The 23,376-nt window shown below is 45.2% G+C and overlaps 3 protein-coding genes across 7 annotated transcripts; 1 reads left to right on the top strand and 2 right to left on the bottom strand.

Moving 5' to 3' along the window:
* The first annotated feature begins 1,134 nt into the window (after positions 1-1,134).
* Positions 1,135-6,210, top strand: LOC120690689. 4 transcript variants are annotated; one of them, XM_039973437.1, is made up of 9 exons: positions 1,135-1,803; positions 1,883-2,042; positions 2,508-3,704; positions 3,838-4,289; positions 4,535-4,750; positions 5,119-5,435; positions 5,516-5,582; positions 5,659-5,786; positions 5,902-6,210. In XM_039973437.1, the coding sequence occupies exons 3-8, from the start codon at positions 2,704-2,706 to the stop codon at positions 5,781-5,783; spliced, it is 2,178 nt and encodes a 725-aa protein (XP_039829371.1). In that variant the 5' UTR covers positions 1,135-1,803; positions 1,883-2,042; positions 2,508-2,703; the 3' UTR covers positions 5,784-5,786; positions 5,902-6,210. The 4 variants fall into 4 exon arrangements, 3 of the variants coding, with proteins under 3 accessions (XP_039829371.1, XP_039829370.1, XP_039829369.1); XM_039973436.1 differs by having other exon boundaries at positions 5,119-5,439; positions 5,517-5,582; positions 5,659-5,815; XR_005681868.1 differs by having other exon boundaries at positions 1,136-1,803; positions 4,827-5,439; positions 5,517-5,582.
* Positions 6,211-7,717: 1,507 nt separating this feature from the next.
* On the bottom strand, positions 7,718-13,966 carry LOC120688517 (inositol-tetrakisphosphate 1-kinase 2-like). Of its 2 annotated transcripts, none has more exons than XM_039970864.1 (10): positions 13,499-13,966; positions 11,781-11,862; positions 11,582-11,614; positions 11,220-11,340; positions 10,584-10,676; positions 9,397-9,516; positions 9,113-9,289; positions 8,806-8,861; positions 8,644-8,728; positions 7,718-8,131 (listed from the first exon to the last, which is right to left on the bottom strand). In XM_039970864.1, the coding sequence occupies exons 1-10, from the start codon at positions 13,696-13,698 to the stop codon at positions 8,037-8,039; spliced, it is 1,062 nt and encodes a 353-aa protein (XP_039826798.1). In that variant the 5' UTR covers positions 13,699-13,966; the 3' UTR covers positions 7,718-8,036. The 2 variants fall into 2 exon arrangements, with proteins under 2 accessions (XP_039826798.1, XP_039826799.1); XM_039970865.1 differs by having other exon boundaries at positions 11,781-13,193; positions 13,499-13,647.
* Positions 13,967-17,171: 3,205 nt separating this feature from the next.
* LOC120688515 (inactive poly [ADP-ribose] polymerase RCD1-like) lies at positions 17,172-20,249 on the bottom strand. The gene is made up of 4 exons (XM_039970863.1): positions 19,206-20,249; positions 18,253-18,500; positions 18,034-18,167; positions 17,172-17,637 (listed from the first exon to the last, which is right to left on the bottom strand). The coding sequence occupies exons 1-4, from the start codon at positions 20,030-20,032 to the stop codon at positions 17,539-17,541; spliced, it is 1,308 nt and encodes a 435-aa protein (XP_039826797.1). The 5' UTR covers positions 20,033-20,249; the 3' UTR covers positions 17,172-17,538.
* Positions 20,250-23,376: the final 3,127 nt, after the last annotated feature.

The raw sequence follows: 23,376 nt of genomic DNA, 5'->3' as shown, positions 1-23,376 counted from the left end.
CAAGTCAAATGGGATGTGCATCGCAATGAGCAGGCCCTAGCTAGTTGCCCTTTTAGAAAGGCTACGCGTTTGACTAGTTATGATGAGGTGGACATCATTAGGGCGTAGGGACAAACTTCTGGTTCGTTCACTGATTGGGATGGCGTAATGTGTGAATAGAGAATCGAAAGGATGTTGGATAAAATAAGCAATCTAGATTGGGAGCAGGGACACCAGATAATTTTCTCTGAACATTCATTCATTGGTATGGTGTTTCAAAGAGTTTTTGACTGGGTAATAAAGTTAGCAGGAAAGAGTTTGGTTTCTGAAGAACTGACATACGTGCTTATGCAACACGAAGCCAAGGACGACAAAGATATGGCGGCGGCCAAGAGCTCCATCCAGATCAGGTCACGGTTTCACCTGCTTCCACACCGGCAGCGCGCGGGGGGACTCTGAATGCCTGGCCGTCTGAACGTTCCAAGTCCACTGAACGTAACTGGAATAGCAGGTTGGCATGTTGCCTTCTGCGCGTCCACCGAAGCTGAGCCCTCGTTTAGATGTATAAAGTTTTTACCGTAAAACACTGTAGCACTTTCGTTTGTATTTGGTAATCATTATCCCGTCATGGACTAATTATGCTTAAAAGATTCGTCTCGCAAATTATAGATAAATTGTGTAATTAGTTATTTTATTTAGCTACATTTAATACTTCATGCATGTGTTTAAAGATAAGATGTGATGGAAAATCTTGTAAAGTTAATTTTGAAGGCATCTAAACAAGAGGTAAGCTAGAATTCCATGGCATTCCTGTCAGCGCTAAAAATATCTGTACCTACAAGGACAGATAGAGAGAGCATGGACGACCAAAATACCCTGGAACGATAATGATTACGGGACGGGATTAGTCAAGATCCACTAATATAATCATCCATGCCAAAAAAAACAAATCACTTTATTTCGCTCTTGCGTCGCGTGACCCGACCAGGGTTTTTTTTTCGGCGAAATAATTTCACCGAAATTTCCAAAATTTCGTCCTTTTCGGTGGGTTCTGAAAAAAATTCATACTGATAAAAAATTTCAGTCAAATTTAGACCTCCCACCAAATTTAGGCGCCACAAGGCCCAAAATCACATTTCCGCCGGATTTTTTCCCCCAAAATCCAAAATCGGCGGCCGCCCAAGCCTCTTCTCCCGCTCCCGGCGACAGGGACAGCGCGCGCCGCCGCCGTCGCGCCCGCGGCCCGCGCCCTCACGCCGTCCCACCGCGCGGGCCGCCGCTCACGCCGTCCGCCCGTCCTACCGCGAGTCCGCGACGGCGCGCGCTCAATCCGCCGCCGCCGCGTCACGCCGCCACCGCACCGAGCACGGGGGCCGCGACAGCCAGGCCAAGGCGCGCAGGCCGGAAGCGCCCCTCCTCCTCGTCCCAGCACTCGCAGCAGCAGCAGGCCGCCGCGACTCCCCCGCCCCAGGCTGCGGCTCCCGCCTCCTCGCCGGCTCTGTCGGACGCGACGCCCGAGCCCGCGGCCAGCGCCCTCAAGGCGGCGCGGCACGGCCACTACGCGCCGGCCGCCGCTCCCGGCCTCAAGCACTGCGCGGCGAGCCGAAGGGGTTGGCCTCGGGGCAGGCAGCTCGGCGACCAGGCAGCTCGGCGCCTCGGCCTGCGCCCCTCCCCTGCTCCCCCTGCTTTCCGCCAGTGCAGCACGACGCGGCCTCCCCGCCGGCTTGACACGGCAGTCGGCACGCCCCCGCGCCGGCGAGTACCGCCTCCTTCACGCCCCCGCGCTACCGAAGCTTCGATTGAATCGATTCCCAAAATCCCAAGGTCAGTTATGGCTTCCATTAGTTCTTGTTCTTGTTTGCTTCATCGTCGCTTCCAAATTGAAAACAAGAAAAGCATGCAGTTGTCGGCTTCGGCTCGGTGCACTGCCATGGTTGGCCAAGGAAGCATGGATGCTGAGAGAGAGCGTGAGACTTCCAGCCAGGGGAAGGGGAAGATATTTGTCGATGGCGGTGAAATAGATCGTGATGCTGGATCCGGTGACATTGTCATTAGTAAAGAAGGTGAGCTTGCCCATGATCTTGCAATGCTGGATGCTGCTGCACTGCAATATTGTATTGTATTTGTTTGTGGTTTTGTTTATCAAGCAAAGGATTTGAATTTGAGCCTTGTCATTCTAGTTAACAGGGAATCGGGTGTTAGCAATAGAAATATTCCTCTTTACTGAATGCATTAGAATAATACCACACAGGTTGATTACTCCAGCTTGATTTAGTAAAATCATGTACTTCCTGCTGGTGTGTGGTTAGTGCTGCTAGTGGCTCTTTTGGTCCCTGCTCTGTTGTGTTAGATAAAAATGCATTGTGTAGTTGCAATAGATAACTCACCTGTTCATGGTCATTATTTACATCATGCATCTAAAAAGATAATGCATTTGAAGTCGTAGTTGCAATAGATAACTCACCTGGATCTTGTTTAATTCATATTTTAGTATCAAGTTAAACCATTTTCTTTCTTTTTAACTGTAGGAAAACAGGTGTGTCTACGAGGACCGATTACAACGCCTTGGAGTCATGGAGAAAAGTGGAAAAACAATGGTTTCAAGTGTGGTTATTGTTTGCTTGCTAGAGATAGTGGAGGTGCAACCAGATTGAGAAATCATCTAGCTGGAGTGGCGGGGATGTGGTGTCATGCAATAAGGTGCCAAGGTTTGTGAGGGAAATCATGTTGGCAGAGCAAGTGAAAGGAAAATTGAATAAGATGGACATTAAAGAACACCGCCTCTTTGTGCAAAAGGCGGTCATGGAACAAACATATGGAGAAGCAAGAAAGGCCAACATTCCTACTGATGAAGAAGGGCAGCATAGATGGGCATTAAGAGAATCATTGAGGGATATAGGAGGGTCAGCTGTTAGCTATTCACCATCTTGTGGGGCAAGCGGCAGCAATAGTAACACATCACCTGCCACTAGAGTAAGTTGCTCAGGTACTCAGACAACAATTGGTAGATACTACTCGAGTCCTAGTAGTGCACAAGTTCCATTTGATTTAGACTTGGCACGTAGTAAGGCTCCATCGCAGCCTAGGGTGGACATTATGCTGCAGGGAGATGCCAAAGTGAGACTTGGAAAAGCTTGGTCAAAGTGGTTCCATGCCAATGATATTCCTGGAAGGAAAGCTGACTGTCCTTATTTTGTATCAGCCATTAAATTGACCCAACAGCTTGGAGAAGGAGTGAATGTTCCATCAGTAAGAGAGCTAGATGGTCCTTTGCTAGACAGGAACTATGAGGATTTGCTAGCTCAAATGAATGAGAACAAGGGAAATTGGGCTCGATATGGGGTCACAATAATGTCTGATTCATGGACAGGACCATACAAGATGTGCATAATTAATTTCATGATATTTTGCAATGGTCGAATGTTCTTCCATAGTTCTGTGGATGCAACTGGTCAATCTCATAATGCTGAGTACCTCTATAAGCATATTGATCCCGTGGTTCAAGAGGTCGGGGAAAAGAACGTTATTCAGATTGTGACAGACAATGGTTCCAACTACAAGGCAGCGTGCAAACAACTTGTAGCTGAATATCCACATATCACTTGGCAGCCATGTGCTGCACATACCATCAACTTGATGTTGAAAGAAATAGCAAGCTTTAACGAGGTTGCTGAAGTAGTTCATAGTGCGCAGCGAATGTGTAAATTCTTCTACAATCATAATAGGTAACTCTCCTATCTTTCACTTGTGCAGCAGGCTGCTGCATATGCATTTTTTTTTTCATGGACAAGTGCAGCAGGCTGCTGCATATGCATTTTTTTTCATGGACAAGTGCAGCTCATCTCCTAATTTTTGTAGGCTGCATGCTATGATGCGAGAGAAGATAGGGGGAGAATTGATTCGATGGAACGCCACCAGATTTGGCACGGTTTTCTTGTTCTTGCAGAGTTTTTGGGACAGAAAAGACAAATTTCAAGCCTGGATGGTGTCCGATGAATGGAACAAAAGTGATTGGAAAGATGAACTAGACCGTGATTTCACGTATGATTGCTTGACAAGTAGGAAGTGGTGGGAGAATGTAGAGTTGGTGTTGAAAGCTGTTACACCACTATATTATGTGCTTCGCTTTGCTGATCAGCAGAAGAACGGGACAATATCTGGATTCATTCCAAGGATGGTAGATGCTCATAAAGAAATATTTGCTAAATTAAAGCATGATAAACTTGTGCCAAAGGATCATCTACATAGAATCAATGAAGTAATAACTAGGAGAACTCGATATCTTTTCAATGGAACTCTCATGCCTGCAGGTACGAAATCAAACTCTGTCACTGAGAATTGTTCAATTCATGCCTTGTTTCATGTCTTTTTTTTGATGCACTTGCTGATAGAAGCCCATAGTACTTGCTACCTAAGTCCATAGCAATTATCATTCATTTATTCTGTTGTTCATATCAATATTGGCAACCATGAGCCTATAAACTGCTGCTGCATTGATGCATTTCTTTGCTGCTGTAATTGTAACTAATGTTACTGTAATTATCCCTATTCCTAGCTGCTGGACTGGATCCTCAAAGATTATATAAATCAAACTATGCACAAGAACCAGCTATTGTCCTAGCTGTAAGTTTAGCACTCAAAAAAATAGCAGGGTCACCAGAGGAGGCATCAATTGCAATTGATGAATACACGAACATATTTAGCCAAAAGAGATTGTTATTCGGTTCGTTGGAGGCTCGGAGCTCTGCACTTCGTGCTAATACCACTCCAGGTATCATACTTCTTGTCCTATTTAGTTTGTATTTTTTATATAATTTTTTTTTCTAAATTTCTTCCATTTATTGAAGCTGATTGGTGGTGGTCATATGGAGGTCAGTGCAAAACATTACAAAAGCTAGCTGTGCGCATTGTTGCACAATGTAATTCATCAAGTGGCTGTGAGCGAAACTGGAGCACTTTTGCTTTGGTTCATACTAAATTGAGAAATAAGTTAGGATATGACAAGCTAAAGAAGTTGGTCTATGTTCATTACAATCTGAAGTTGCAATTGCAACAACTTGATGATACTTTTCAAAGGCTTCGACAAAAAGGAGACAGATCCATGTAGCTTGATGATGGATGTTGCTTTATTTGATGAAGGCAACCCCATCATGGAGTGGCTATCCAACTCTAGATCTGAGTCTACACCAATTCTTGATGAATATGATGATGAGGATGATGATTGGACCACACATGGAGGCTTTCTAATCGATGAGCTACAGATGAATGCATCGGATGTGGCTAAATTCAAGAGGAAGCTTCGTTTCAGTCAAAAGGGCGGTAAGAAGAAATGGAGGGGCTATGAAATTGTTGATGAATATGCAAATCTATTTGAAGATGACGGTGATTCAGATTCTTCACATGGTAGCCCTGTTTATGCTGAGTCAAATGACAGTAGCTCTGCTAGCTCTGATAATGAAGGTGAAAATCTGCATTTGTGATTTCTTATTTACTGTGAACAATAAGTAATTTTGTTGAAAATCTATTTTGCTTCCTAGATATTGATGGCGATGTGGAGGGAGGCAAAGATGATGGTGGTACGGCCCCTGTAACCAAAGGAGATGGTCAGTTTCAGTTTGCTTTAATTGCTTTGGTTATTTCCAACATTCAAGTTCTTTTATAAAAATTATGATTTTGTAGGTGAATGTGCTAGTGGTAGTAAAATTCATGATAGTGCAAATGTGAGGATTGGAAAACCGGTTCATATTCGTCCGAGGTCAACTAGAAAGAAGAAACCAACTATAAAGTGTGTCAAAGACCTCTAAAAGGTTAGATGAAGAATTTTCCACTAACTTGGGTATGCATTTAGCTTTGAACTTGGCTCCTGTAGCAACTTTGCTTAACAGACCTTACATGTGAAGTTGTTAAATTACATTCTTGCAGCATATGGATGCTTTAATGGTGAATGGTGATGCAAATTGAAGCCCCAATGGATAAGATATGGACCTGCAATGTGGTGCAAGTTCCATAATTTGGCATATTTTGGGAAGTTTTTAAACATGTAATATTGGGCACTTCATTACTTTGTAATACCATGGACATGTAATATTGGGACTTTCCAAGTCTCCTTTGATTTGGGACTGTTAAAACTACTATTTGGGATTGTTGCTGTTGAGACTTAATTTAGGACTTGCTGTTGAGACTTAATTTGAGAGTGTGGTGCTATGGATATACCATTTGTGTATTATAATATGTGATATGCTATTTTTTTATATTCAAATGTGATGTGGAAGGATTAGGGATAGGTTTTGTTGAAATTCTAGCAATTTTTTTTAAAAAAATTGAATTTGTTTGAATTTTGTCCGAAATTCCTGAAATATCGCATTTATCGGCAGGTGCCGAAATGTTTTTTTTTTTACCAGTAGAAAAAACCCTGGACCCGACTCATCGTCCCTGACCGAAGGCCACAGTCCTCTGACTAGCTCTTCCAGTCGTCGTCTCGCCGTCATCCCTGATGAAAACTTGCCGTGCACAAACAGTTTGCCATTGCAGCTGCGGCGTAAGTACCAATCAAAACGAAACCCATCGTTCGCTGCGTGCGGCGGCTGATGACCAGCAGCCCCCCGGACCGGGCCAGCAGCCTCCTCGCCTAGGCTTTAAGCACAAGCCATGCATATGCTTGCCACACGAGAGTGGCAGGCCATGACCCAGCCGCGAGAGCGTGGTCAGCGAACCTGCGGAACACACCGCCGGCACATCCGCCCCGTTTCGCTAGCGTCTACCGATTTCTTTGGTGTTGGGAGAAAGTCCTATTTGCGTCTCTGGATCGTGGATCGAGTTTACGTTTCTACTTCGGAGTTCGGACTAATTTTTTTATTATACATTGAAATATATATACTTTTCTATAATTAATTTGTATTTACATTCTAAGTAGTACCATAACATTTTTATAGTGGTCTAATCATTACATAATTGATCTATAATAAAAATTTAATGCTCGATGGATCATGTATGCTTGAGTTATAAATTCAAAAATTTAATTTCAAGTTATAGCAAACTCTTCAGTTGCTCAAACATACATGATCCAATAAACATAAACTTTTTATTAGAGATCAAAAATATAATTATTGACCCACCATTAAATTTCATCATAATTGGACTACAAAAATTATAGATATAAATTAATTACAGAAAAATATATATAAATATTAAAAGAATAATTTTTACTAAATTATATCATATCATATGCTCACTGCATAGATATATTTTTGTAGAGTTCGAGAAAATTGAATTTTCAATTTTATAATTTTTATAATTTAATATAATTTTTCAAAGATTCATAAAAAATAAGCATAAAAGAAAATGTAAAAAACCACTAAGAGAAACCTGCCAAGGTCATATGCCCGGTATCGCAAGTCCGAGAAGCCAAAATTCTAAATTCGACCTATAATTTAGGAAGATAAATAATATTTTTTCCGTTGATATCGACACGGGCACAAGTGCGTGCGCCTCACAAATCACCCAAGGTTGGGCCTGGGCGGATTCGGGAAGCAGGCTGCCTGCCCTCAACCCAGCGCGCACCCGCACATCGCAGGCACGAAAGATTATCTACCCATGCTAATAGCAGTTGAGAATGGTTTTGTTCCCAACAGCTAATTGTAGGTCAATCCTGACCTCGAACACCCTCTGCTCAACTAACCTCCGAACCCCAAGTCCCCAATCACCACCACGCAGCAGTGTTCAGAAAGAAGGGAAGATCGAGACCAAACAATTGGGTGAAGCTTGGCCCAAAAAAACCGGTCGCCAAATTATGGTGAAAGGAGGCCACCACGAAGAAAGGCACGCATTCAGTAAACAACATTTTACCACATGGGCGCAGGCCATCCAAACATTTCCTTGGTCATTTCCTACTCAGAATCCACCATGTGCCACCACTTTTGAAGAAACAAACTGCGACTTCCTCGAGCCTCCGGCTTATGCTTGTCTCCGGAATATGTACATCGGTGGGGGAGCACAGCTGCCACCGTTATATGCCATTTTGTCAGTGACGCCTCTTCGCTCGCAAGCTTCCTTGCGCTTCAGGTCCCGCTTAAGTACCTTTTGTACTTGCTTTGCGCAAGACTCAGTAAGAAGTCGGTGAACATGTGCTCATATCCTGGCATTTTCCCAAAACCTGCGCAGTTAAATAAGTCAACAACATACCATCAGGAGATGCTATTCTAAGGAAATTACAATGTCCTAGTATCCGATACAATGCTCTTCTAATGTATCTTCTAAGACGATGAAACACCATGTGTCATAGCCGCGCGGCAGGATGGTTCTAAGTGCAAACTGTATCCACAATATTTTTCAGTAATGGGATAAGGAAGCTTCTCTGGAAATGGCAAGGATTCCTATCTCCATACAATATAATACAAGTGGCCAAAATCACGCACTTTACAATTTGGAGAAGTTAATTCCCAACACAAAAGTACTTATGTTATAAGGTCCCTTATAGCCAATGACAACTGTGTCTGGAGATGAACTAAACGTAATTAGCTAGGCTACCTTTGCCCCGGCACAATCAAGATTTGATTAATATCCTATTGGAATAGTTCTGCGTGGACAAAGATAGAGATAACACTACAAATGAAGAGGACAAATCCGAGGTATGAATGACAGGGATAACAAAGTAAGTAACCACACCTGGGAAGTAGTTGATGTCAATTATGTAGTACCGATCTTTGTTTCCAAGTTCTCTAATCATATCAACATTGAACAATCTCAACCCCTGCAAGTTTTTTGCCACGTCTGGTGAGGAACCAAATGAAACAGATGTTTGCATTGCAAAACAAGAACTACTCATACCAGCCGGCTGCGAAGCTCCCTCCCCAGTTTCTCCAGAAGTGGCCTTGGAGGAAGCTCTATCATGTATGAGAAAGCTCATTTAGTGCACTTCAAAATATGTAACAAACAAATCACATTATTATTCATCTATTTTTTAATTGACCAAATTTGCCCTGAACTTTAGAATCGTGACTTTAAGGAGATATTGACCCTTCAATTTATTTGCATTGACAACTCTAATGACAAATAGCATTTTGAATTGAGGGATCACTGATATTATATTAATGAAAAAGGTAAATAGGTAATAGTGACACTGCACAAGTCTCACCTGCAATAAGAGGGTCAAGGTCTGCATCATCCGCACTAGCTGCGGCACATGAAACTCTTGGCAATCGATAGATGCCAACGTTGTTTAGCAAGTCATATGTGTTGACATCAGGAAGGGAGAACCTGCGGACAACTTGTACTGTTTCACCAATGATATAGACCTTAAAGAGGATACCGCCTGTAGAGGCAATGAATCAGATCCCACATTTCTACTGTTTCAGGGTAAAGTGTCAGGATACTAAAAAAACTTAAAATATAGATGGAACCAGAAAAATCAGAATCTACCATGGTTTATGAATTCCTGTAGAACCAGAGGTGGATGAAGCATTGACAAGGAGGCCTCATCATATGCAAGATATAGTTCGTGACCTTTTGATGTTCCATCAACAACCAATGGCTTGGCAACTGCAAGAGGATAAGTACTTTCAGTGAAGCAATTTCCATCTACTAGCTCTGAACATAGCCAATTATCTATGGAAATAGCTTAAAAGCAAAGCTCCAACAGCAGAATAATTGAAATCTACAGCTGAAAAATAGGCACCAAATATTCACTAACTAGAACAAATGTGATTACTGCGAATGGTAATGGGTGTTATTCTGACATCATGGAACCAAAGAGCATGCAAAGGAAGAATGGAAGGGCAGATGGAAGTGAAATTCAGTTGTCAATCACTATTCCAGAGAATGACCCAACAAACTAGCCAACTCGTCAATAACCACAGATAGTCAATTTGCTTTGAGGAACTTCTATGGTATACTGCTTCTAATTGCACTTGGGTTGGGTTAAAATGTCCAAAACCAAAGTTCCAAATTTCAAAAATGGTTTCAAAGGCCCAAGAACACTGAAGTCCCAGGCAATTTAGAGATGAAACCAAACATGAGCATTGAACCACAACAGAAGAACAAAAAAAACATATAAAATATAAAGAACCTAGATGATAATAATAATATTACGAGATGATCTAAAGCATTGTAAATGGCTCAGACATGTGGATTACTGAAAAAATGGCTGCAAAGCCAGAATTAGAAAAAATGACTTGTTTTTTTTAATTTTTGTGACAAACAGTAATCAATCCATTCTGATATTTCTGGCTTTATGGGATTCTGCCCCATGCAGCAAATCTATACAAAAAAAAGGTGCATTTCAAGAGGACTGCAAAATCAAGCAAAGAAGTTCAGAAGCTAGTTAAGCCAGAGCATAAACAACAACAATGGAGCTTGGTGGGAATTGGGAAATAATCTTGCAGCCTAGATATGGTACCCTGCTCAATGAAAAGGAGAGAACCGATATACTAACATAAGGAAACAAAAAATATAGAATAAAATACTCAGATCAATCAAACATAAAGAAGCAAGTCCCAGAAGATAAACCAAATTGAGTGGACCTGATTATTTCAAATGAATCGCTCGCAGACCACAGCAAATTCCAATATTCTTTATCCAAATAATTGATACAAGATGGAATCAATTACCCAAGGGAAAAGTTAGTCCAGCCATTGCTACAGCTGTTGGTATAGAGGATGGATCTTTCGTAATGACCAGTTGCCGTGGGGTACAAACTTCTCCTGCAACATACAATCATATGTTTAGTGCAAACATAGTATGTCCTCAGCAAATAAAATTTAAGGTGCACTTTGAGCAATCTTCCTCTTATTAATAGCAATATATTACATTGTTACAGCCAAAAATGAATTTTTTTTCTGCCAATTCAAACAAGAATTGTCCTTGAAATCACCCAACAGTAAACATAAAGGAATTGAACCGAGACCTTCCAGTTTTCAATAGCCAGGAGTTAATGCAGTAGCATCATAATTCATAATTTCGAAGATAGAACTAAAATCACAACCTTAAATAGATAATTTGGTTCACAGTGAATGGAATTAGACCTTACTGGCTAATTGGGAAAATTTAAATGGCAAACATTTATGTGCCATCATTATGGGCAAAGTCCCTTCCTTCCTAGGGCAGCAGTTGCACAATAATTTGGATCGAACAAGATATGTGATTGTGTTAATATCCTAATGATGAAGTGGAAGGTAACTTTACATGTTGTAAACATTAAAACCTAAATGAACAGCATCATTCCTTCTAAACCTGTGTGATATTACCATAGAAATTCGATAGGTTCAAATCAGCTACTTCCTCAAGCATTGATTGTCGATTGTTCAGATGCTCGATAGCATTTGGAGGGTCGAGGACAGTAACTTCTGGATGTTCTTCAAGGTAGTCCTGCAAGAAAATGGAAGAAATTAAGTTAGCAAAGCAAAGCCATGCAAAGCGGTAATATCAACTTCAAAGCCAAGAAGAAAGTATCACAATTATGATAAGTTGCAATTGACTGATTAAGTATACTATTTGTCATCATTGCAAAACCGAATACTGGAAGTAGCTTTCCCCAGGATATGACAATGGACCGCTTTATGCAAAAAATAGGGCAAAACACATTCAGATCTATATGGCATGATCTTACCTCCAGAACCTGCTGCCATTCCTTGCTAGTAATCTGCAGAAGGAAGAAAGAACAATTTGTGAATGATGAATAACAACATAAGCTGCACAAAATATTGTTCACAAGAATGAATGAATCTTCCGCAGAACATGAGATGATCTAGGTCCTATGCAGCTGCATTCTTTTTTATTACAGTTTAAGATATGTGATTGTGACTGACCTTGTGCAAAATAACATCAAAAGGTCCTTGTTCTGAGAGGGGAAGAGACTCATCAATAGAAACAAAACTGATTCCGTTCCTCCTGACAACATACATGATGAAGAAACTCATCAAGCAGCAAAAAGGAAAAAAAATAAAAGTCTGGCAAGTGCCACGGCATTCAATACATGCAGAGCTAGTGATGGCAGTATCCATAATTCCACATATGACTATCAAAGTACACAAAATATCATAGAAATATTCATATAGCATGCCATGAACTTAAAGCTAGCAACATGCTTGAGCAATGGCATAATACTCAAATCAGAAACTTAAATGCTATGTTACAAGGGTGTATCTCCAGGGGCAAAGAAAGGAGTCTACATAAGTGAAGTACATGGTATCAGAATATTTATTGTTTGAGTTGCGAAGGCCTACACAGGGAGAAACTCAATCAATTTTCAGGGCATGAAAATTGTCAAGGAAACCCGCTCAATTTTTGTGAAAAATATTCTCCTTGTCAAAATTGTTTTATTTTGCTTTTCCCACAACCTTGCTTATGTCCATAGCCTATGAAGCATTTAAATATAAACCGCATCATATCAGAATGCAGGAATTTACAGTCTCGAGAAATCAGAAACACAAACAATCACAAAATAGATAAATAGTTCAAACAGAAACCACTTCATTGTGCATAAAAATATTCTAGCTCTTAATTTTGTTGTTGTTTACTAGTAGTCCACATGTGTTCCTTATGTTTGTCACAAATGAAGCAACAAGAAAACAATTTAATCAGCTTGGTTCTTAATCCAGAGAACTAACAAGAAACTGTTTTTTTAGGGAAACACGGCCCCTGCTGAACTAACAAGAAACTGTTGTTTGTCGGTGGCCCATGTTGCCATCAGATCTAGCGACCGAGTAAGTAGAGTACATTTGAACACAGCAGAGACACTCCCATCAATAAATTGTCATTTTCCATGTGATGTGCTTATCCACAGGAATATTCCAAACTAGAATCCCAGATACCAATCAACAAGGAATTGGACGCTTAGGCCCATTCCACCAACTTGAAAACGATACTATAAAGCTATTGACTATTGAGACCCCCTCATGCGGTGGAACAGTCAACATGGGATGCACATATCGGGCATATCTACAGATGCCATTGAATTCCATAAAAACACTTGCCAGCTGCCACTGGTACTAGTAAATCATTAATCCAGCACGCTTCACTCAGAAGCCACTCTCACTAGCCGCTCCCGCCAACTTTGCGCTCCAGTGGAGGTCTGATTCGATCACTACTTGACTAGTGCATCAAGGAATAGAATAGCATTCCCCTCACCCCATACCGTGGAAATTATAATGCTTTCAAGACCAGAATACTTCCCTTGGTATCACATTAGCCTGTTCATGAATTCTTCTGGCCGGCAAGCACTACGCAGAACAGCATTTAATCAAGACAACAAAAGAAAATTTGCTTATCGAGCCATGTTTCATTGTTTCCTCCTTATCCCTCAAATTATTCACCATTTTCCTCCAAAAGCAACATCTTCCAAACTCTTTAGGCTGTTTTAATTAAAAGGACAAACGAAACAATCGCTGAATTCCTTACCACGCGGACAACAAATACTAACGAGAAATTTCTCATTCCCCTCAAAATCCATCACCACTCCGCATCCCGTGGCAATCTCAAATCGCCAACACATTCCCTCTCCCTTGGCGGTGATCCAGGTTTTTACCTCGCCAGCATGAGCAGCTTGGGCTGGAGGAAGCTCTTCACCTTCTTCTTCGTGAGGGCGTAGCCCACCACTAGCCTGGGCGCCGTGGCAGCCGCCACCGCCGCGCCGACGAGCGGCGGCGACAGAACCGTCGAGGCCATCGCAGCTCCCTCCTCCTCCTGCCCCTCCATCTCGGCCAGCACCTCCGCGTGAAGGCGCATCCCCGCAGGCCCTGCACGTTATATCCCTTCGCAAATGGACAAGGAACGGAAAGGTAATCGGAAGCTTCAAGGTTAAGCCTGCAGGCACGGTGGGTTCCAGCTGGGGGGGTGTGATGCTTTGCGCGGAAGAGGTAACTGAAGCGTGGGGGGAAGCAAGGGGGGAGGGAAAGGGGGGCAGTGGCAGCAAGGATTTCGGGGGCGAAATTTGGCCTCCACGGAGCTCTGAATAATGGCGATTGGGCGAGACGGAGTGGAAGAGGGAGGAGGAGGAAGAGAGTGGGCGGGTATTTGTAGACGACGAAGGTGGACGGGTGATTCTCTGCGCCTACAATTCACCTGCCGCACGCATAAGGCCGCCGTATGGTCATCTACTACAACCGGATTACTACTTTCAACTTGCAACACCTACAAGTACACCTGCAGTTCTTTTTTTACTCGCAAGAAATAACTATTTTACGAGTGTTATATGAAAAATCAGTGGAAGATCATTCTCTCAAACGCCAATGCATCTTTATTACCTATCTCTTAACGCTCTTATCCACATTTTTGTATGGATGCCGCCAGCAAAGGCGAGTGGATAATGCCAAATCAAGGCATGTCAAGATTAAGATGATAGCTAGGATAGCAGCTTTCTTCGGCTCCATTGTATACAATTCCTGTGGCGCCAACAAGATCTTGATCAATTAGTTCTTGATTCACGACTGAGAGGTTAGCACGATTAGTCACACGATAAATACGAAACCAAGTGGTTGCACCCCACCACCCAACTCAACATAGAGGAGCGACACAATTGTGCCATTGTGGGGTGTACTCACTCAACACAAAAGACACTGGATATCAAAGAGATAGTTGCACCCTAAAATGTTATGCCAATACCTATAAAAAGTTTGTAATAATGGTTGGTAGTTAAGCATGCACTACATTTACAAATAAAGTGTTCAGATCAATTATCTTCCGAATCACCTAATTAATTTCAAAGCCCCTCTTTGCTAATGCCTAATCTTGTTCATCACATTTCACTCATCTCTACTACTTCTGATTCTTTGGCAACAAAATATGCACACAAACACTGTAACACTTCCAAGATACAAAAGGTACAATATTTTTTTATAGTATGCATAAGAACATAATATAAAACTACGTTTAAACCTCATATATAGGCTCTAGTGGTTTGGCATGAGCATGGAATGATCATGTACTCGTACTTCGCAAAAAAAAAAGGATCATGTACTCGTATGCCACGTCGACAAAGGGTGACAATGGAAATTGTGAGCACCTGCAACTAGTTTTAACGGAACAGCTTTGACAAATCTTATCGCTGAGCAAAATTCTTCCCACAACCACACACATTACGTTCCTAGATTGAAATTCAGATCGACCAAAACTACCCTACCACTCGAAAGAGCACATCAAATCAAATTGAAGAAACAAGAAAGAACTTCCACACTATCGAACCGAAAGTCCGACTCTGCTACTTGTACAGTAGTACTTGTACTGCACTAGTACTGGTAGCCGGCCGGCCAGCCCGTAGTCCGTAGCCATTACACGTCTCACTTCACTGTTTCTTTTTCGTTGTAAAAACTGATGGCAGGCGTAGGTCTATGGTCTCAAAGATTCCTTGTCCCATTTCCCTCGTGCCTCAACCGTCCAAAGACTCCAAAGATCCGCGTGGTGCGTTTACGCGGCCACGAGGCGGGACACGTGTGGCGGTGGAAGCGCGCACGCTTTCGAGCTTGTACCGCGTGCACCCTCTCTGTCAGGTGGCCCCAGCTGTTCGGTCCCGCTGTCTCACCTCGGCATCTTGTTTGCTCCTCGCGATGGACAAGCTGGACAACACACTCACGCAGGGCATGGACCGATTACGTGTGTGGCTAGCGTGCCCGGGCAAGAGCATCTCCAACAGATTAGTTAAAAATTTTAGGTAAATAATTAGCTAAAAAAACTAGCTAACGAGATAAAAAGCTAGCCAAAGGGTGGCAAATCCAACAACCTCTCCATCCATCCTCTCCTCCACTTCAAAAAAAACTCTGCTAAGTGGACCCCACACGTCAGCCAGGAAAGCTTCTTCGCCAACACCGCCGCCGGCCGCGTCCTCCCCCTCGTCACCGGCCGCGTCCTCCCCCTCGCCGCCGGCCGCGTCCTTCCCCCGCGCCGCCGCCGGCTGCGTCCTCCCCCTCGCCGCCGGCCGCGTCCTCCCTCTCGACGGCGGCAGTTGTCAAAACAGAGGAGGGTCGTCGGTGACGGGCCAGTACGGGCGATGGCAGGCTGAGGTGGAGGCTTGGGGAGGTCGGCAAGGTTGTGGTGGCGCTCGGGGGCGAAGGAATCGACCGTAGGTACTTCGCGGGGCGGCTCCAATGGTGGTGTTGGCGGCTCTGGTCGACGGTGAATGGCGGATCGACGTAGGTAGTCGAGTAGGTGAGCGAGGTCACGAGGGTGCTCGGGCCGTGAGGAATCGGCCTGCGGGGCTCCGACGTGGGCGAATCGACCGGTGAAGCGGGAGCTTCGTGCAACGTCGATGGCAGGCGGCGGTGCTAAAAGGGCGGGCGCGACGGCGCACATGGCAGGGAGCCGTGGGCATGGTGGGAAGCGGCTGGGGTGCGAGCTCGGACCGGCGGCGGTCATGGCGCGGCACGGCCAGCCTCCTTGGTCAGCGTGCGCCGGTGTGGGGCCAAGCAGTGGCGGAGTGCGGCCAGGCGGAGCTGCACGTCGCTGAGGCAGCGAGGCGAGGCGAGGCAGCCGGTTGCGGCGCGGTGGTGGGACGGCCGGGCGGAGGAGCAGGGGCCAGGGGGAGCCGCACGCCGGCAGGGGAGCAGGGGGAGGGGCCGGTGGAGGAAGGTGGGAGCGTGGGACCCGCGAGAGGAGGGGATGGCGAGGGCGACCGACTCGTAAAAAAAACGAGCGGAGGCTCGGGCATTGCGAGCGAGATAACGAGAGTGACACAGAGAGTCTGTTGGATTCCATTTTCACTCTACTTTTGCTACTTTTACCTAGGGCGTGTTTGGTAAAACGTCTAATCAACTTTACACAAAAAGACAAACTTCTGCATGGAGTACTAAATATAGTCTATTTGTAAAATCTTTTTAAGAATGAGTGTAACTTTTCGAGATGAATCTAATGACGGTAATTAATTGATGATTTGCTACAGCGATGCTACAGTAACCATCCTCTAATCACGCGGTCAAATGCCTCATTAGATTCGTCTCGCGATTTACACGGGAGTTGTGGAGGTGGTTTTGTAATTAGACTTCGTTTACTACTCTAAATTTTTGGTCAAAGGCGTAAAAAGTTTTTGCGAAATTTTTTTCCACCTCAACCAAACACGGCCCTATTCAACTCCTTTTATAGAGTCTGTTGGAGTTGCTCTAAAAGCAAGCTGATAGATGATCATTGGCACCGGCACCTCCCAGCTTCACGACTTGATGTAGTTATCAGAGTTCTCCGAACAAAGGTCACTCTCAAAGGCAAAATTCATGTTGATCTGGTGCTATTTGGCCGGCCCACGATTCAATGGTTTCATGCATAAATCTTTTCTGTCTGTACAGATTACATGTAGCACAACACTAGTAAAAGAAGAATTGAAACATCTCAGAAACCGGAAGCTGCATCTATCCTTTTGTGTTGGTTAATGGAAGAATGACATTGCTGCGAACCCCAACCTACGCTCTTGACCAACGAAAACTAAAGCGACAGAGAACAAAAGTAAACCCATCTACATGGTACACACAGGACACAGCTAGCACGTACAGCATCACTCGCTGGAGTTAGAGCCACCGCGTCCACCACCACCAGGGCAAGGCAAAATCAGGAGGGAGAGAAACCATGCGCCGCCGCACTAGCAACTTAGCATCGTCGGAGCTTCGTGGCCACGGTGGTCAGGACCTTGTCGCCGATGTAACCGCGAAGGAACCGGATGAACTGGTCTTTCTTAATCTGCCCCATCTGCAGAAAAGGAAGATTAATTGCGTCATTATATTGAAAGTTTCAGGGCTGCTGCTGCCGTGCTGTTGCTCACATGACAAGTGCGATCTTAAATCCAAGCAATGTATTTTGAGAATTATAAAGTTGTTCGCAGTTGCTCAGAGAGTAGCAAATTCTGCATATTTCCCGGATGACAGCTTATATACTACGTAGTCACAAAACAGCTAGACTAGTTGTCACAAAATCGCCCACGTATGATTTTGTCAATAAAAAATGCTTGCAAGGGAAGTAAGAGCTAGAGTGCAAAGCATAAGATTCGTTAGTCAAACACTACATTTCTCTCTAACCTGCACGCTGATGGACGATCTAATCTAAACAAGCTGTGTGAAAGTTACTAGACAATGATCACCGATTTACCTTGAAGTTGCTGTAGTACTCCTGCAAAATATCGCACTTGTCTGGCACCAGCTGCTTGATCTCTGCAAGAAGCGTCGGGAACATGTCGCGACCCGGTGAAGGCTTCTTCAGCTTCGAGGTCGCTTCCGATGATCCTGATGAAACCGGAAGTTCATCGAGTCATGACGTGCATCGCATCCCCAAACATGTGTGTGCAAACGGTTCGGACAGGACGCTAACCTTGTATCGGGTGCAGCTTGGGGCACTTGAAGCTCACCACGTACTCGGGGAGGACCCTCGTGTTCATGTCCTTGCTCCAGACAACGTACCACTGCGGATTCTCCAGTTTGTCGACGGCGCTGTCGTAGGCACCGCTGCTGGGGCGGGACTGCGAGGACCCGGCCTGGACAACCTCCGGCCGGCCCATCAGCACGCGGCACAGAACGATGTGTGCCTCGCCGCTCCCGTCTGCCTTGGCCAGCATCGCACTGATCAAACACAAATTCAAAAGGATCGTTAGCTTACATGATGAGCTGTGTAATTAACAGGGCGACATATTTCACAACTGTAGTTGTAGCTAATGCCCCCATGCTTCTGGCCAGATGAACAATATATACTTAGTCTAAATCAGAGAACAAATCATCAATCCCTGGTGAAGTGCTGCTCCCAACTGGTGGCAGCTGTTTTCCCCGATTTTCTCGCATATACTACACAGCTCTACTTCCATATTTGTTCATTTGATTATTTCCATGTACAAATGATCATGTTGGCAACTTAATTCATTTCAATAGAAAACGACAACTGATCAGTAGTATCTTCGTGATTAAGCAATCAGCAGGCTAAGAAATGCAAGGCCTCAGTAATTCATTGCCTAAAGAAAGGGCAAAAGAACAAGTAATCTGTTCGGGCTAACATGGCTAAAGGATCAAGACTTCGCTCAAGTGGATATTATAAGCGAAACTACAAGAACCAGATCAGCAATTCCATGATTTATTTACTAATCAGAAAGGATAGACAGAACAGGGATCATGGCCAAAATTGAGCAAAAAAATCCCGATGTGACTTTTTCTCCCCAAAATAAGATTTGATGAATTATGCTAGAACTATACGTCTGGAATCGATCAAAACCGAGAATTCAAGATTTACCAGAATCACAGAATGGAGACACCAAAGCCAGGGATGTCGGAACTCACCTCGTGTAGGGGCACTGGGGCGGCGAGAGGTGGAGGCCATCGCCGTGCTTGCGACCGCCGAGCCGCGGCGCGTTGGTCCTCGAGAAACCGCGTTCCACCACGGCGGCCACGTCCTCCGCTGAAGCTCCGTACCACGCGAACTTGGGGGTGCCGGCGGCGAGGAGCTGCCCCTGCTGCTGGAACGCCCTGGCCCTCGCGCCCTGGCCGACCTTGCGGACCGCGGTGATCGCCGCGCCGCGGGACGCCATCCCGTAGCTGAGGAACAGCTTGCTGACGACCTGGTAGTACTTGTCGCTGTCCTCCAGCCTCGGCGCCGCGCTCTTCCCCCACGCCCCGCTCGCCTTCATCCTCTTGGCGGCGTCCTCCGCCCCGCGGCTCTCCCCGGAGCGCTCGTCCACGCCCGAGGAGGACTCGGCCTCGGCCTCCCCCGGCGCGTCGTCCCTCCTCCGCTTCCTGCTGCCGCAGTCCGGCGCCGGGAAGAAGCAGGCCCCGCGGTCGTCGATCCACGCCAGCGCGGTCTCCTCGCCGGTGGCGGCGTCGATCCTCACCATGCGGAGGAAGTCGAACAGGTACGCCCTGCCCCCGCACGCGACCTCCGCCATCGCCCTCCTGTCCTGGAACGCCCGCCGCAGCTGCCCGACGGCCTCGCCGGTGACGTCCGCCCACCCGCCGTCCTCGAAGCAGAGGAACCTCGCCGGCGCGGCGCTCCGCCGGAACTCCCGCCACCCCCGCAGCAGCGCCGACGGCCCGACGGCATCGCCGCCTCCAGCAAGGGGAACCGCGGGCCGCATGACCGCCGCCTTCACGTCGCCGGAGGAGAAGTCCATCGTGCCCGCCGCCGAGCCCGACCGATCTGTTGTTAGGAAAGGCTCTGCTCCGTGGCTGCCGATATGTCAGGTCTCTGGGGACTCTGGTCAGGCGGCCCGCCGGAGGGGGGGCGCGGGAATTATATAGGTTGAAAGATTTGTGGGCGGGAGGAGCGTGGCGGCGGCGGCGGGCGGGTCGGACTCGGGAGGGGCACGTCGAGACGACGTCGGTTACGGAAGCGGGGTGAGGAGGCGCGTGGTGTGCCGATGCACGTTTTTATTTCGATCCTGCTCCCGGCCAGGCGGCGCGTTTTTAATCGTTTAGGAAATGTCGGTTTTGCCCCTGGGTGCCTTGGGGGAGGTGACTTGGTGGAGAAGTCTAAAAATGTCCAGTTTGCCTCGCAACCGTTTTGTATCCGCTTTTTTTTCTTCAGCTAACAAGTGCTTACTTGAATCGGAAGGTATACTGTAGAGAAGTCGTCAGATTTTTGGGTACTTAGGGTATGTTTAGAGCAGCTGTAGCATGGTCTCTATTTGAATGACTAAACTCACATTTTAGTCATTTTGCTCAAATTTTCGTATCCAGCAGAGCCCCTACTTGGGTGACTAAAATAAGAGGGTGACTAAATTTCCTTTCTCATCCCCTCAATTTGATCACCCTCTACTTATGCTACAAAAAGTAGGGTCCGCCATTTTTTTCGTTTTAGTATATTTAGAAGTCTATTTAGTCGGTGCTGCTGGAGTAGAGACTACATTTTGAGTGACTAAATTTGAAAAGTGGGTGATTAAAATCAGTTGCTCCACTGAAGTCGCTCTTAGATCCTAAATTGTTACACCTAAAAACATCACATCAAATGTTTGGACACATGCATGGAGTACTAAATAAAGTCTATTTACAAAACTTTTTGAACGGATGGGTTGTAAATCGCGATATGAATCTAATGATCCTACTTAATTCATGTTTTGCAACAGTGATGCTACACTAATTAAAATTAATCATGAATTAATTAGGCTCATTAGATTCATCTCACGATTTACAATCCATCCGTGCAAAAAAAAATTATAAATAAACTTCATTTAGTACTCTAAATTACCAAGATTCTTTTCCAAAAAATTTTGAGCCGGAGACCTAAACACGGCCTCAATCGGCAAAACTTCAAAAGCCACTAGTACTCAAATTTGGCGCTGCCAGATTCGCCCTTGCTTCACCTACCTACTCTCTGTATCTCACAGTTTCAGATGTTTTCTTGCCTGGCACTGGCAGGGTTTTTTTGGGTCCACGCACGAGACGGCGCGCTCCTTTCACTCCGGGCTCCCGTTCCCGCCGATGGTTTTCCCCATCATCATTTTCCTTGGCGCGTAAGGTTCTCTTTTCTCGTCCGTCCGCCCCACCCCGTGCGGCGGCGAGCCGGCGACGACTTCCTACTACTTGAGACGCAAGCATAAAAGCCCGGCGCGAACACAACCACACGAAGCTCCCGTGGTGAGGGGGCCGGCCGCGCAGCGTCCTCTGGCCTGCTCAGCCCGCGCTGACCTTGCGTCCCGGCGTTGACCGTCTCGCTGCGAGCGGAGCAGTACGTATTCACGTGGCCGTACTGGTACTGTCGTATTTTAATTCGGAAACGATCGAGATGGCCGACTTCGAATTGACGAGGCCGTTCATACTTTAATCCTCCGTGTCGGTCAAGTAATTAGATCAGAAGGGCTGGTATACCGTGCGTGCTTCATGATTGTCGCGGCACATGCTAGCGATGGTTTCGACGAAGCTGGTTTACTTTCCCTTTTCTTCTTCCTGTCCGCTGTCCCCGCTCCCTCTGCAAGGCTGCAACCGAGACTTGATCTTGAATTTCTTTTTCGTTTGGGAAAAAGTCTATTTTGTCTCCTCCAACTTTCATGAAAGTCTGATTTTCCTCCTCCAACTATAAAACCGAACATATGGCCTCCCCCAACTTATCGAAACCGGACAACTTTCCTCCCTAAGTGGTTTGAGACTGAGGAGATAGTGGTTTTGACAAAAAAAAAATTCATATGTGCAATTTTAGAAGTAACAAAGTATCACCTAGAGAGCTCTCAAAATTATAATAGTTCACAAAACGCTAAAACAGATCAAGGATAACAGTACAACAAGATGTGCAAGATTATGTTGAATAAAATTTAAATTGTTAAAATTTTAAAAGGAGGCATAATCAAACTTTTCCTAATTTTTACGGTACCTAAATGATTGGTATCTTTGTTTGGCACATGCTATACCACATCAACAAGATTTAAAAGGATGCACAAATATAATGTTATCAAATTTTTAGTAATTATTTGGGTACCTAAAAAATTAGAAAAATTGTGATTCTATGTCCATTTGAAATTCAACAATTTAAATTTCATTGAGCAAAATCTTGCACATCTTATTATAATGTTATCCATGCTCTATGGTTTAGCGTTTTGTGAAATATCATAATTTTTTATACTTTGTTACTTCTAAATTTGCACATATGAAAAATAAAAAAAATCAAAACCATTTCACCTCAGCCTCAAAACCAGTCAGGGAGGAAAGTTGACCGGTTTTGAAGAATTGGAGGAGGTCATACGGCCGGTTTTGTAGTTGGAGGAGGAAAATTAAACTTTCGTGAAAATTAGAGGGGGCAAAGTAGACTTTTTCCTTTCGTTTGAAGAAAACAGCAGAAGCACTGATATATCACTTAAGAGGAAAACTGAAGCAAGTAAGCTCATACAAAATTTGATTACATGGATAAACTAGGAAACCCAAAAAACTCAACATTGAGCTTGAGTTCTGGATAAGGCAAGGCCGTGTCCAGTTCTGGAACCGTCTCACCTGGTCCTCCACGCACGTCTCTTTCTTTCGTGTCCCACCGACTTGCACCTGCGCCGGGTGTTCATCGATCCTTGCACGCATCATCTGGCCTGCCCGCTAGGAATGTCACGGCCCACGGGCGGACTGGGCCGCGCGGGTTACTGTATCGCATGTCTACTGTAGCACCGCGGCATAATTTTTTTAGTCCCAAACTGGAAACGGTGAGAGAGCCCTCGTATGGGTAATCTGGTTCGACGGGGACGTCGAATCCTAACGGAGGAGATTATCACGGCCCACGCACCGATGAGGCCACGCATGTTACTGTAGCGCACGGCTACTGTAGCCCGCGACACAGCCTTCTTAGTCCCAAACTGAAAACGGTGAGGGAGCCGAATCGGCTTAAACAGCCGGTTCCTGGGAAGCTAGTAACTCTGGTTCGAACATTTTGCGCGAAGCGAGGACGAAAGCGCAAGAGAGTTATTTAGCAGGTGTGATTTACTCAACGTGTAGAGTAGATCTTAGCCGTTATCCCGGGCCGGGTCGTTACATGGGTATCAGA

The sequence above is a fragment of the Panicum virgatum genome, chromosome 9N (assembly GCF_016808335.1).
Source record: "Panicum virgatum strain AP13 chromosome 9N, P.virgatum_v5, whole genome shotgun sequence".
Lineage (NCBI taxonomy): Eukaryota > Viridiplantae > Streptophyta > Magnoliopsida > Poales > Poaceae > Panicum > Panicum virgatum.
Note: the sequence above shows the minus strand (reverse complement) of the source record. Positions and strands in the feature narration are given on the sequence as shown.

Excerpts from the sequence above, each read along its gene's own strand:
- LOC120690689 (XM_039973436.1), top strand. The coding sequence starts at position 2,704 with ATGTTGGCAGAGCAAGTGAAAGGAAAATTGAATAAGATGGACATTAAA. Across the intron at positions 4,290-4,534 it reads TGGAACTCTCATGCCTGCAG|CTGCTGGACTGGATCCTCAA; the intron begins GTACGAAATCAA and ends CCCTATTCCTAG. Across the intron at positions 5,440-5,516 it reads TGCTAGCTCTGATAATGAAG|ATATTGATGGCGATGTGGAG; the intron begins GTGAAAATCTGC and ends TTTGCTTCCTAG.
- LOC120688515 (XM_039970863.1), bottom strand. The coding sequence starts at position 20,032 with ATGGACTTCTCCTCCGGCGACGTGAAGGCGGCGGTCATGCGGCCCGCG. Across the intron at positions 18,501-19,205 it reads CCCCAGTGCCCCTACACGAG|TGCGATGCTGGCCAAGGCAG; the intron begins GTGAGTTCCGAC and ends GTGTTTGATCAG. Across the intron at positions 17,638-18,033 it reads AGTACTACAGCAACTTCAAG|ATGGGGCAGATTAAGAAAGA; the intron begins GTAAATCGGTGA and ends CCTTTTCTGCAG.
- LOC120688517 (XM_039970864.1), bottom strand. The coding sequence starts at position 13,698 with ATGCGCCTTCACGCGGAGGTGCTGGCCGAGATGGAGGGGCAGGAGGAG. Across the intron at positions 9,517-10,583 it reads TGGACTAACTTTTCCCTTGG|TTGCCAAGCCATTGGTTGTT; the intron begins GTAATTGATTCC and ends ATCCTCTTGCAG. Across the intron at positions 8,862-9,112 it reads CCTTGACCCTCTTATTGCAG|AGCTTCCTCCAAGGCCACTT; the intron begins GTGAGACTTGTG and ends CATACATGATAG.